A 14,372-nucleotide genomic window follows, 5' to 3' on the forward strand; every position below is an offset into this window, starting at 1 on the left:
CTTGGCAAGCATAAGTAATTTGCTTTTAATCATATCAGAATCAGTTATGTCAGAATTAAGTTAACTAGTAATCTCTGATTATGACTTAAATACAGTTGCAATGACTTAATTAACAAGCCATTTGGAGATAAGTTACCAAAATAATATTAGTTTCTCATCATGACACTGAAGTCAGCTAGCCTTAAAAGTAAACGCGCTCACTTTTCAACAATGAAAAAAATTAAGAACACATTAGTCAATATATTTTGAATGTAAGGCAAGAAATTGTGCGGAATATTTATCATACCTAGTTATTTTCTCTAAAGATCTCTTTAAAACCACGTTTCTGACTTTCACTAAACTTAGAGAAGGTTAAAAACGTAGGACTGAACTGTTAAACTGAAGGTTCTCTGTAAAGGATTGACGTCAGCCAACATATAGTAAACTTCTCATTTATAGTAGTAGTCGTATATTAAATTGCACAATGACAAATGCCCCACCTCTAAAGTATGCTGGGGGTCCAGTCCAACTGTTCTGTTGTTTTATAAAATATTTTGGTTTGGTAAGTGTGAAATACATTATTAACAAATCTATTTAAGCAATGATGAAGAACATATAGGATAATAATCTGCTAGAAGGGTTGATGTCCCAAACATATTAACCTCAACTGGTCATTAATCCAAAGGAAGTACCCTTCAATGAGACTGCTATTCCTATTATAAGGCAATGAATGGGAAGAAAAACATACATGCTTTTTCTGTACCTCCATGATTCTTACACTCCATGATTGTCTTCAACATAGCAAAACATGGATGTAACTGTCAGTTTGCAGGGATCACACATTTCCACAGAACTGAGGTCCTGCATATTGGCCAATTTACATTGTGTGAGAGGATTTATTCTTTTAAATGGGTCCATTTCTATCTTTGTATTGCACCTTTTGAGACCCTCAGAATTTGAGACGTTTTCTTTTTTCAAACAACTTCACTCTATTACTGCACTTATACACTTTGGTATTATTTCAAATGGGCTCTACTGTGTTTCTTAAAATATTTTTCTCAATTATATAAAAAGCAGAACAGAAATTCATTCAGGTAAGCACTCAAGAAACAATTAATTCCCCTAGTATGCAAAGCTTTAAACAAACTCAGTAGATTGGTTTTCTTGCGAACCTGTAGAATTAAGCTCAGTGTGTCCCGTAGGTGTTCAGAAACAAATGAATATGCACAAAGCAATAGTCAACTACTTCTGCTCCTGATAGCATTCTATGCAGAATAGAGTGGGAGGAATTTAATAATAATTCCTGTCATTCTTTGAAGAAGAAATATAGTCTCATCCCCCCAAATATGTTTCAGGGGAATAGTGAATGGAAAACAGTACCATGTTCCCCACCTCAAACACATGCGTACTTTCTAGGTTTTTTCATTGGTTAAGATTCCACTAACCTGTATCAGTAGAATAGACCCGGAAACTCTTGTCCCAAAAGCCACAAACCAGGATATAACGATTGTCAGAGGTGATGACAAAACACTGGGAATGGACCTGAATGCTTTGGTCTAACAGGTCAGTGATTTGTCTCCTGTGCATACTTGTATTGCTGGCTAAAGAGAAGAATGTGCAAGAAGAGAGATGGAGCATCATTGTTAGCATCTCTGTTTGTTGAATCTAACACCTTTGCAAATTGATATGCATGTATCTAAACTAATTTTATTGCTGCCCCTCCCCGACCTCACTCCATCTCATTTTGTTACCCACACTCCTTGCATCTTGTTTGATATCTAATTGTACAAGGTCAGAAGGCACCAAAGTAATCATCTAGTCCAACCTCCTGTACAACATTGGCCACAGAACTGCCCCCAAAATAATTCCTAGAGCACCTCTTTAGAAAAACCACCCAATCTTGATTTAAAAATCCCAGCTTCTCATCCTACCTGTGTCTCTTCCCCACCCTGACCTCCAACTGCCCTTTCCCTCATCTACGTTCCCATCCACACAGGACCCCAGTTCCAGTTTCTCTCCATGGGATCTTTGTCCAAACTCAGTGCCCCCTCCCAGGGCCGGCTTTAGGAAGTGCGGGGTCCAATTCAAACAGTTTTGACGGGGCCCTGGCAGGGATGACTAAAAAAACAAACAAAAAACAAAACAAAAAACAGCAACATGTAAAAAAAACACGTGGGGCTTGTACTCACGGGGCGGTGCTCCAAGTCTTCGGCGGCACTTCAGTGGCGGGTCCTTCACTTGCTCCAGGTCTTTGGGAGCACTGAACGACCCACTGCCGAAGTGCCGCTGAAGACCCAGACCAAGAGAAGGACCCGCCACCGAAGTGCTGCTGAAGACCCAAAGCGCCGCCAGGTGAGTAAAAGTTAAAAAGGCGCCTCTAGCCAGGGAAGGGATTCTCACTGGGCGCGGGGCCCTCTTGGGCGCGGGGCCCGATTCGGGGGAATTGGTGGAATAGGCCTAAAGCCGGCCCTGCCCCCTCCAATGCCACATCCCAATGTACGCCCTCTCCAGCATCCACCTGCAAGTCTGGCTCTTGCTCCCTCTGCATTTCAATTGGCAGCTTCCTCCTTAATGTTGCCTGGACCCAGCAGGGGAGCTACTGAAAGCACAGGAAAGAAAGGCTCCCTGTTCTCAGTTCAGGTGCCTGAACCTAGCTTCGGCTTGGCCTGCAGCAGCCCAAAGCTGCGAATGCAGGGAAAATCCTGCGTACTACATCTAGTGCTGAAGCATGCTCACTGCAGACAGATTTTGGGGCGGGGGGATTTAGCTGCTAAAATCTAAGGCAGCTCTACTGAGCATGTACAATCTATGGTTTTTCAAAGGCTTATAACTTGGCCAAATTTGGGCAGATATTCATGTGGATAGCAAACGGCACATTGATGGCAAAAAGGCCACCCCCTTGCCAAATTTCAAGCTCCTGTTCCAAAGCATTAGGGTAATTGAGCTTTTCAAAGAAAAGCTCATCAGAATTTTTTAACCTGGGCAAAATAATGTATTTTTCACTAGCCTCCTCATTGGAAACTGCTAGCCTGTTTTGGCTGAAGTCATCTAAAATAATTCAACTCTAGACAGGCACCTGGGACAGAAAGGTTCAGCCCAAGTGATTAAAGTTGTAAATTATAAGCCACTAATACAAGTCCTGCCAAAAGTGAGGTATAAGAGATTATACACTGGCGTATAGGACACTGCAGGTATTACAAATTCACACATCTGAGGATTTGTAGAAGATCCATTTGAGAAGAGATAAAGCATGGTTTTGTAGTTTAGGCACTAAACAGATTCAGGAGATCTGGGTTCATTTCTGCCACAGACTACAGCAAGTCATTTAAAGGCTCCCATTGACTTCACAAGGATTTGGATCAGGCCTTTAATCTCTTTGTGCCTTGGCTCCCCATCTGTAAAATGATGATAACACTTCCTAACCTTTGAGGTCTTGTATGCTCTTATTGCAGGGGTCAGCAACCTCTGGCACGTGGCTCGCCAGGATAAGCACCCTGGTGGGCCAGGCCAGTTTGTTTATCTGCTGCGTTGGTAGGTTTGGCCAATCGCAGCTCCCACTGGCCGCGGTTTGCCGTCCCAGGGCAATGGGGAAGGCTGAAAGCGGCGTGGGCAAGGGATGTGCTGGCCACAGCTTCCTGTCTCCCCTATTGGCCTTGGACGGTGAACCGTGGCCAGTGGGAGCCCGCCAGGATACTTACCCTGACGAGACACGTGCCAGAGGTTGTCGACCCCTGCTCTTATTGTATGCAATTCAGAGCAGGGACTGTTGCTTATTGTTTGTTTGGACAGTACCTAACACAATGGGGCCTTGATCTCAGCTGGGTCCACTAAGTAACAACAAACCAACCTCTAGAAATGCACTATGGAGAGCACTATATTACTTTGAGAAACAATGGCATTTATAAATAAATAAATTAATTAAATAAAATATAAATGTATAAATAAAAATTAGGTAATGGTCAACGTACACTTCCTGTGAACCATTTACTGTGCATATTAATTTTTAAAAGCAGTTAGCTATTTGATAGACAAATCATATCACTCTACCATGCACATGATAGTGGACAAACAGGGAAAAAAATAATTTAAAAATAAGTAAATAGTCTTGGTTTTTAAATGCAGTTATAATTGGTCAGTTCATGTTTTCATTCAATAAACTATCAGCCTGAAATTGTCAGTTTAAAAAACAGAAAAAATATGAGGCTAAAAATAAAAAAGAAAAAAATATTTATATATTAGCCTCTCAAATTAAAAATGAGGGAATATTTCTTTTCAAATTTGTTTTGTTTTTAAAGTGCCTCCAAGGCAGAATCATCATGTGCCAAGTTACAAATCATGCTGAATTAGAGCCAAATTTTAATTCTCCCACCCAAAAATAAGGGTTTATAGTATAAACAACTGAACCAACTATGCTAATATGAAAAGCACCACTATAATAAACCACTCATTTATTATAAAGATTCATTTAAATGAAAGTGAGACTCTTTTCTCTCCCCTTAAAAACACGGACACACACACTTAACCACTGATGGTGATCCAAAAGACTGTAGTGCCCTAGAAAAATGAATACTAATATCTTAACACTAAAACTGGCGGAGCAATAGATTTCAACTTTGGAACCGCTTTACAATTACGCATTAATCCCCTCAGCGTGAACAGCAGGTCTATGAAGAAAGGATTGATCTCCTTTAATGATGAAACCCTGGCACCACAGTTTTATTTTTCACAACACAGTGCTGTTAAGAACCCCACTGGTATTATGAAAATTTCCTCGGCAAAGGAGCTCCATCACATTACCAGTGCACCAATTCATCATAACGTGCCTCGCTCCTGCTCATCAACAAGTCTGAGTGATGAAAAGATCCAATATTATCCTGACAGTACTTCATGCACATTCTCAATCACACATTATTACAGCATCCATATTAATTTTCACTGACACACGTCCTAGGCCTGTTCAAATTAGGCAAACCAACGAGGGGGAGTTGATGAAATACCAGCATAGCCACAGCTCATTGCATTCCAATTTGCATGCAAATGGTTTATCTGGAAAATTCCATTCGCAGCAACCAGCAAGTGAAAAACAACCGTAATCTACACTTCAGGGCCACCATACAGAGCTTAATGAATCGCAAAGAGAGAAGAAAGTGACAGACCTATGAGAGGATCGATTTCCACTGGCAGCTGGTATGGCTGGTCCTGTACAGCACCTTGATGAGCTGAAATTCAGGAAAGAAGATTTTAAAAGTCAGCTTTATTTTCATATGTTGAGCCACATAAAAATCATAAATCAAACCCTATATGCAACTGTTTAACCATTCAAGTTTCTTTCTTGATTGAATAAAAAAAAATTCCAGGCACTTTCATGGGCTGCTTATTAAACATTTATTTTAGATTAGTGCTATCCTGAATGTGTGCCTTCATCAACGGCTCAGGTCCTGAGCCATAAGTGATAGCAGATGCTTTACTGGCAACCTCTCATGTCGCAACAAAACAAAATTAAGTGGTAAAGAGCACTGAAAACAAAATGTGACAACCATCTGCTGACTGTAGCAAATACTATTTCCCCCCCCTCTTCAAAGGGCTGCTTTGAACAGCAAAGCATAATGGATCTTTCAGAAAATTTCAGTTTGTGATGGAGACAGAAATCTCCAAGTGACACAATATTTAATGTTTCATCTATCATTGAAAAACACTTATTTGCAAGTTTTAATAAAACTAAATAAATAATTCTGCAGACCAACATTTTGTCTAAATGTCCAAGCACCTGGCATGTCGCTGGAATATTTACCTACTGGATTTTACTTCAACATTAGTTTTCCACAGCTCAGTTAAAAAAACCCAAACCCTCTTGGAAGTGGAAGCTAATATAATAGATAAATCATAGGTGCAACATCTCTCATTTCTCCAATTACCTCACAAAGCATACCTTTATTATAAAACTTAATATCCAGGGGCGGCTCTAGGCACCAGCAAAACAAGCTGGTGCCTAGGGCGGCAAAATCTAGGGGGCGGCAAAAGGCTGGGGCCCCAGCTCATCCTGCCGCTGCGAGCCGAGGAGCGGCCCGTCCCCTGCAGCCGGGGGGGGCGGCAGGCTGGGCCGGCGGACCTGCTGCAGTCATGCCTGCGGGAGGTCCACCGGAGCCCCGGGACGACTGGACCTGCCGCAGGCATGACTGCGGAGGGGGCGCTCGTCCCGCGGCTCGGCTGGACCTCCCGCAGGCATGACTGCGGCAGCTCAAGCGGAGCCGCCGGACCCGCGAACCGTCCGCAGCCGCGGGAGGTCCAGCCGAGCCACGCGGGACCAGCGGTCCCTCTGCAGTCATGCCCGCGGGAGGTCCGCTGCTCCCGCGGCTCCGGGGCGCCTCCCGCGCATGACTGCTTGGGGTGCAGGGGCGGCTCTAGGCACCAGCAAACCAAGCTGTTGCCTAGGCCGGCCAAATCTAGGGGGCGGCAGGCTGGGCCGGTGGACCTGCCGCAGTCATGCCGCAGTCATGACTGCGGCAGCTCAAGCGGAGCCGCCGGACCGTGCCCGCGGGAGGTTCGCTGTTCCCGCGGCTCCGGAGGAGCTCCCGCAGTCATGCCTGCGGCAGGTCCGCTTGTCCCGGGGCTCCGGTGGACCTGCCGCGGGAGCTCAACCGGAGCCGCGGGAACAGGGGACCCGCCGCGGGACCGAGGAAGGGCGGCGCAGCACACCGCGCTGCCTGGGGCAGCGTGATTTCTAGAGCCGCCCCTGTTGGGGTGGCCAAAAAGGTAGAGCCGCCCCTGTTAATATCAGATTGATTTCATAGTTTAAATGCAACTCAACAGCAGTGCTGCAATGAAACATTAATATTTTATGAAACAGTGCCAGTTCCAGCCCTGTATAGACGTGCTTTGTTGGACACTGATGTCATAAACTGGTTGATAAAGCCACCAGATTGGTTGAGTGAGGCAGGTGTAGGATTTTAAATAGTAGTCAGTGACAAATGATTACTTGCCAACTAAACATGCTTTGTCATGACGACTCATAGTGCAAGTATTCCCTGTGGACAGTGCTATGATCACAGTGGGAGATATGGAATAGTTGTAGTACTGGCCTCCTACACCTACGCAAAACCCAATCTTACTACTGGATTTGAAGGTTACGACAGCCAAGGCTAACTTCAGCTCCTTCCCATTCCAGGAAGACACATCTAGCTCCCTCAAATGTGGCATTCCACAATAGCCTGGCAGTAGTGGTCAGTGTACTAGCTCTCAAAGGAGTTTTTGAAGTGTAGAGTTTTCTCCGGCTCTCTGCACAGAGAGAACCCTTCTGAAGTGCCTGATAGAGTATACAATGACAGTGGCTCAGACACCTGTCTTACTGTGCTGCTGTGCCGTGTCTGGAGAACAGAATATGGAGGTAGCTGTCTGAAGGCATTTGTTGCTGGTAAATAGATCACCAACTAGCACGCATATGGAGAAACCAAAGCAACTTCTATAATTTTAGAACATCCACCAGATATTTTTTCCTGAATATGACTGTTGAATTTATGCATTCTTGTAGAGACTTTTAATCCATTGACTATTGAAAGTATGTTGAAGATCATATAGTAGCATGGGAGGCTGTTGTCATATTCTTTCCATCCAAATGCTGAGAGTATTATCCACAGTTTTCAGTCATGTCTTTGTCAGCTATTTAGACAACATATTTTGTTTTAGGTTTTTTTAGAGCTTCTTAGGTGGGTGAAATGGTGATGGAATAAGGTCAAGAGTTTTCCATTTGGACATTGTTGGTCAGTGATTTACAACAGCTGGAAAAGAGCATTGGGGTCATCTGGCTTTTTTCAAAATGTAATCAAAGGGATGTGGGTCCAAATTTCCTTGCAGAAAATCAGTGATGTAGACATTAGCCTAGTCCAAACATTAAAAGATTGTCCTTTATTTAAACTATTTGGGAAGAAACTATATTTTTCTTCATAGAAATCCTCTGACCAGCTAACAATTTACTGTGGTGCCATCAGAAATGAATTGTCTTTTGTGGCTGTGGCTTGAGGCTGCTGTAATTATGGACTGAGGATGGGTCCCCTCAAGGATTAGAAAACACACGAATTCGAAACAGAACTGGTTATGTCAGACTAATGTCAGACCTCCCAGACATTAGAGCGGTTCCTACTTCCATCATCTGGGCACAGGGCTGAAAAGGAGGTCCAATATGGACAAAAATCTCATCAGGAACAAATGAGGGCTGGCCCAAAGCCATGTTCCTTAGGTAATGACAGCACTAACCTTGTGCTTTACAGGTCCTTTGTGCTGAGTAACTGTTAGGAATATATTTAGCCTACTGGATGCTTGCAAATGTTTATGATGATAATAAAGTGGTGACTTGTCGCTTATGTTTTCTTGGATATTGCCCGATGCCTTTGGTATAACTCTTCAGGAGAAATAACTCTCTTTCTCCTGAATAACTTGTTGCTTAGCAAAACTTGAATTGTAGTGTTCAGTTGTACTTTAGAAAGATCATCTTTGTCTAACTGCATGAGTACAATGTACCAATGGACTGGATTAGCATTTGCAAACAGAAATTTAAAATATTTCTACTGCCCATTTTGAAACAAAGCCAACTGAAAAATACCACTTGGTGGTGGTGGAAGTTTCTAATGCTAAAATTTATTTACTTACCAGGAAGGTTATGCCACTTGTTCACAGCAAATAGCCTGTTAGCAGTGACTGTGATCACAGCAGGAGTTGCCAGACCAGACTGGGTGTTGGCTGCTACATGAGTGACAGGAGAGTTGGATGGGAACTTTAGGACCATGATAACATCCTGTTGAGCTTGGTCTGTGAACATCAATGGACTCTGCAGGAGGAGATACTGTTGAGTGGGCAAACAAGAACCCAAACACATGGAAAAAGAAAAGATAGGGAGGGGGAAAGAAAGACAGGACAGAACAAAAGTAAGACTGAATTAAAATAAGTAAGAACCAATAGCAGCTGCAAGTAAAAGTAAATGGAGTAGCAGTAAACAGGCTAGTGGAAACAACTATTTTGAGAGGACATCCTTCATGTATGCTATTAAGGTAGCAGCACTGCAGAAAAGAGAAAGATCTAAAGTCAATGTTTGCTGCAGGTTCTATTAAAAAGTTTCCAATTGCCTGTCTCTGGCAAATGCATTATCTTCCATATCTACAGAGGTAGCACATCAAGGAAAGTAATTTCAGAGAAGGCCATAACCAAGAAAGTGAGCAATTCCTGCTCCCAGAGACCATCAGAGGCGCCATTTAGTTGGCAGACTAAGATTTTGACAAGCCAAATGGAAAAAAAAAAAGCAAACATAAATAAAATATATGTGCATACAGTAAATGCATGCACTATGTGTATTTATGTTGTACAGAAATAAAACTTAAGCAATGCACAGACAATTATAACTGTGTTTTTAAGCAAAACATAATTAAACGTAATAATAAAGGAAACATTTATAAAGTGGACAGAATCACACAGACATCACCCTATTATGTTGCAAATACCTTTGCTTCCTACAAAAGCCAAAGAGAGGAAATAAATCTAGATTCTCCCTAGCCCAATCAATATCATAGTTTTGTTTCCAATGTAATTAATTAGAAAGTTTATAACTAAGACCTCCAAGATCACTGAAAATGTTAAAATCAAATATTGATTTTCATAGATTTGGTAAATCCATGTGATTTGCATGTTAAACAGTTACAGAACTGAGAAAGTAACAGAAGAGGGCCTCATCCTCCCTGATTGAACTAACCTCGTTATCTCTAGACTGATTCTTGCCTGCATATTTATACCTGCCTCTGGAAATTTCCACTACATACGTCTGACGAAGTGGGTATTCACCCACGAAAGCTTATGCTCCAATACGTCTGTTAGTCTATAAGGTGCCACAGGACTCTGTCGCTTTTTACAGAACTTAACAAGTTTGTTTTCACTAATATATGGTGCACCAAAATAAGTAAAAGCTATGATGACAGAGTTATTACTGTACTGTTCACTCTCATCCATATTCCTTTAGAATTTCTTCTTCCCAGTAACTAAATTAATATCTTTATAAAAATATACTGATCACTACACTTGCCTGTTTTCTACCTGCAATGTTCCAGTACATATATGCATATATAAATGTGTATGTAAGTGCATACATTTAATATATATTTATACAGAACTAATAAAAGAAATTAAATACATTTGCATTTTTATTATCACGCCTTTTAAAAAAGTTATTAAGAGTACTTAGAAAAACATATTGCACTCTGAATTCCTATTTAGTCTTTGCATAAAGGTGTAAATAAAAGCAACTAATAAGCTACCCAGACACCCTTCTGAACAAGTGGCTAAAAGCCAATCAATATTATGAGTTAATCCTCCCTGGATGCTCATTCAATTAAAGGTGTCAGTAATGCCTCATCTGATGTGGCCTCAATTAAATCCAGCTATCTGATGGTGTGAAAACACAGGGGGATACAGCAACAGCAGCAAAACCAGACATATAGGCAGCCTTCGTGTGACTGCTAATTACTACACCTGGTGTATATTATGGCTTGTGCACTTAACAGCACATGGTGGCTTTAATTTCTGCTGTATTCACACAGACAGAAAAAAAAAACCATTGAAACTTTAGTGAATAGTACAATGATTACAATGATAAAGCATTCTTATGTGTGATGGAAAAAAGCCCCTCTTCCCCATATAATACACTATAATCCCAATTTCCGCCCCCCCCCCCATGGAAGCCTTACACTGTTTTTTAAATTATTAGAATAACAGTTTGTAAAATTATATGTTAATAACCAAAGGAGATAGTAAAGTAAGAATGTGAACCAAAACTTAGTTTCTGTATGTAAAGCTACAGAAGTTAGATATAATTAACTTCATGAAATGTAACTCCTTTCATTAGATGCCCAATATTTACTAGGGACATCACCACATACTATACTCTGATGAAACTGTACAGTCCTTATTACACAAACTGCTTGGTACCACATCAAATTTATTCAGCTAAATCTGTGAGTCAGTGAGAAGGAAGTCAATAGACACAGGCTGGTAGTTCATGGATAAGAAGTTTTAGGTCTGTTAGGCTCCTATTGTACATGGTGTGTAAGTAATGATATATAAATTTTAGGGGGGGTTGTGTATTTCATCTAAAAACTCTTTCCACTCAGGGACATTTTTAACCCTAATAACATAAGTTTCACAGACCCTATAAGATAGAATTCCCTTGTTTACACTTGTTTTTAAAAACCATCGACCATCTTTGACCATTAAGGGAATGTAACATATTGAGACTCATGAATTAACAGAATGTTTGGTTCATTCTGTCACAATATAATTTAACACACTTAGTTCTGAATTCTGTGATGATACAGATGAAGTTATTTTAGACCCTGGGGCTGCATACGGCATAAAATGGAAAATAATCAGTCATAAAAAATAATTGTATTAATACAATTATATTTACAAATAAGTAGAGGTAAAATAGAAAGCATGTTAATACTTAGTGCCTGGATGTTATCATCCTAGTGTTACTGCAAAACACATTAAAACAAATTCTTCGCTATGCAAGTTTCAGCTCAAGAATTTCTACTTTTTAGGGGAAAGGTTAGGGATTCCACCTCCTAAATCCAGAGCTCTTAGGGGATCTTCCTAAGGCTGGGTATATTCCCTTGTTTCCAGCTTAACTGGCTCCCACCAGCACAGATACCCACGGAGATATATATTTCCAGGTACCTCCTTCCCCTAGTACCAGCACCTGGCATCCACCTCAGGAGTTGGTCTACATGATAGAGCATAATGGCTCCCAGTCCCTCCCACTCCCCACCCATAAATCTTCTACACAGGGTTCAACTTCTGGGGGCTCTTGTCTTCCCCATAACATTTAGCCTGACTCCACTGGTACAAGCTCCGTTCCATTCAGAGAAAAGAAAAGCAGCATAGGGGCCGTAGATACTAAGAGCCAGATCCTATCAGGTGCTGAATGCAATCTGAAAGGTACTGAGACCCCTCATCTCCACTGATATTCAAAGGGAGTTGTGGATGCTTGGCACCTCAGTATAATTTCAGAGGATTGGGCTTGAAATACTGAAACGTTTGGATCTACGAGTTCTAAGATATTAGCAAATTACACTGACAAAGTGTTTGTAGGTAACACTGATAAGTTTCTGTACTGTGAATTGGCATAACTTTTTAGCAATCAATGAATTAATAATAGTCAAGTATTGAGTACAATAGCAATGACTAACAGTTGTGCTTATAATTCAATGTACAGACTCTTAAATTCCTACACACACACACACACACCCCCAAAAAAGAAAAAGAATCTGAACATTTAAAGCAACAGTGCTGAAATAAACAAAAGTGAATGGGTCACAAAGAGTTAATATGATACATACCACCTGCATGGCAGAACTTCTTGGAGGATGTGGCTCTATGAGTAGTTGGGAAGGGGTCTGTCCAAAACTTCGTATTTGAGCTTCAACAGCCTGGAAAAGGCACAGGCAGGTTTGCATGTTAAGAGGTGCTAATTACAGGCAATAGAACCATAACTGTCACCTGAAAATGTCATTCCACACTTCTGGCTTGTTTCATGTTGAAAATCAACCCCATGTGTTCACTGTGGGGCTAAGTGCTTGGCACTGGTACTGAGAATGAGGTAATCATTTTAGGACTGTGGATGCTATTTCCATGAGAAACTCTGCAAAACCTCATCCTGCTCAGTGATATTAAACAGAAACTGGCTATTATAATCAGTAACCCTCCTTATTGGCTCCATTTCTCCTTTCTAACACTGGCTTATCCTTCTTACGTCATACTTCAGGAACAAAAACTAATCTTTTACAGGTACTAAGAAAGCCTCCAACTTTTTGTTTAACTTCAAGCATCCAGTTTCATGTCAATAATCATGACAACAAAAAAGGGTAACATAGCATGTATTTTTTCAATACATTTTTATAAAAAAGGAAGACAAATTAATGGTAGGGTGCATTATACTACTAACAACCAATAAGAATGTAGAGGAGATAGAACTGGAATACAAAAAAAACAGCACAAACTTTAAATAAATTCTACCATATACATTCACCACGAAATATTTTATTTAAATTGCCAGAATCTTTCTCTAGACACCTAATCACTTAAACAGTCAAAGGAAATGCAACCTCATACTTTGCTATTCTTGTAAGTTAACATTTTGAGATGTAAGAACCCTCTACCACCTGCCTACATCTGTCCATCTAGATTTTCTGTGTTTGTACTATAGGTCTAAAAGAGATAAAGAGATTATGAAAAACCTTAAAGCCTGATTTTCAGAAGCATCTATCCTCTGAAACATCCGTCCCCTTAAAGTGATCCAAACAGAGTGCCCAAAAATCGAAGCACCCATAATAGTCACCTTTGAATGTTTAGACCATTATTTTCATCCACTTTAAGGCCTCTATTTTCTAGTTGCTTCACACAAAGAACCCTGACTGACTTTCACATAAAAGGCTCTTAATGCTTCTACGGCTTACCTGGAACTTTGTATTTTTAACCACTGGCTAATATTTCTGTGGTGTGATAACACCTACAGTGAATTTTCACTAGCTCATTCATTTCAGATGAGAATAAATTACTACTCAGAGATGACATTGCTCAATGCAGAAACAACAAAAGCAAAAACCAAATGCTATCTGAAGTTCTCGCTGAAGATTTGAGGTTTAATTAGACAGCCATCCTTATACATAAGAAATATGCCATTCCAAAAGCATTTGACCTTTCTGATAAGGTAAATTTTTTTGATATATTTGAATAAGCTAAAACAAATGTTGCAAATATGATGGGGACAGATTCTGATACCCTCTCTCATTGAGTGCTCCCACTGCAATGATTTCAGCGGGACTGCCCAAGGAGTAAGTGTCTCTGAATCTGGTCCTAAGCGTATTAAAGTTCAATAGCCTAAAAACCTGACTTTTTAAAATACAAACACACACACACACTTATGTCAAGACCCAATGGGCACTATCAAGCCATATCATAATCACAGTCCAAAACCAAATTGACCTGTCTGCCAACTGGTGATCACACACTGCAACATACTAAGCCAGTTAGAGTCCCTACTCTCTAGTGGCTGGACATGCTACGTTCGAATGTACTCACAATTGCAATGAAAAGTTGGCCCTTTATGGATAGCAGCTCTCTTAGGTGAACCAGAAAGGAAGTGGTAGGAGCAGTGCTAAGTAATTCTTGGCTGCAGTTTATTATTTGCATATGAAACTATGTAGGACAAAGCTGTAGAACCTATATGAATAATGAACTCCTTGTAAAAGATAAGGGTTTCAGATATAATGCAAAACAAGCAATTTGTTCTTGAGCCAAATCTTTGTACTCTGACTTTTAGCCAGTGGTGAGCACTAGTTATAGTACAGGCTTCCTAA

The 14,372-nt window shown here is 40.8% G+C and overlaps 1 protein-coding gene across 5 annotated transcripts in view; it reads right to left on the reverse strand.

Moving 5' to 3' along the window:
- The window catches only part of LRBA (LPS responsive beige-like anchor protein), a 565,586-nt gene that overhangs the window by 34,846 nt on the left and 516,368 nt on the right, over window positions 1–14,372 (reverse strand). For 4 of the 5 annotated variants that reach the window (XM_039542019.1, XM_039542017.1, XM_039542014.1 and 1 more), the window contains 4 exons: window positions 12,354–12,443; window positions 8,623–8,815; window positions 5,136–5,198; window positions 1,425–1,580 (listed from right to left, as the gene is read on the reverse strand). In XM_039542019.1, coding sequence (XP_039397953.1) covers window positions 1,425–1,580; window positions 5,136–5,198; window positions 8,623–8,815; window positions 12,354–12,443 — 502 coding nt within the window. The remainder of the gene's footprint in view (window positions 1–1,424; window positions 1,581–5,135; window positions 5,199–8,622; window positions 8,816–12,353; window positions 12,444–14,372) is intronic. The other variant, XM_039542018.1, reaches the window with a different exon arrangement.

This window comes from Mauremys reevesii, linkage group 5, assembly GCF_016161935.1.
Source record: "Mauremys reevesii isolate NIE-2019 linkage group 5, ASM1616193v1, whole genome shotgun sequence".
NCBI lineage: Eukaryota > Metazoa > Chordata > Testudines > Geoemydidae > Mauremys > Mauremys reevesii.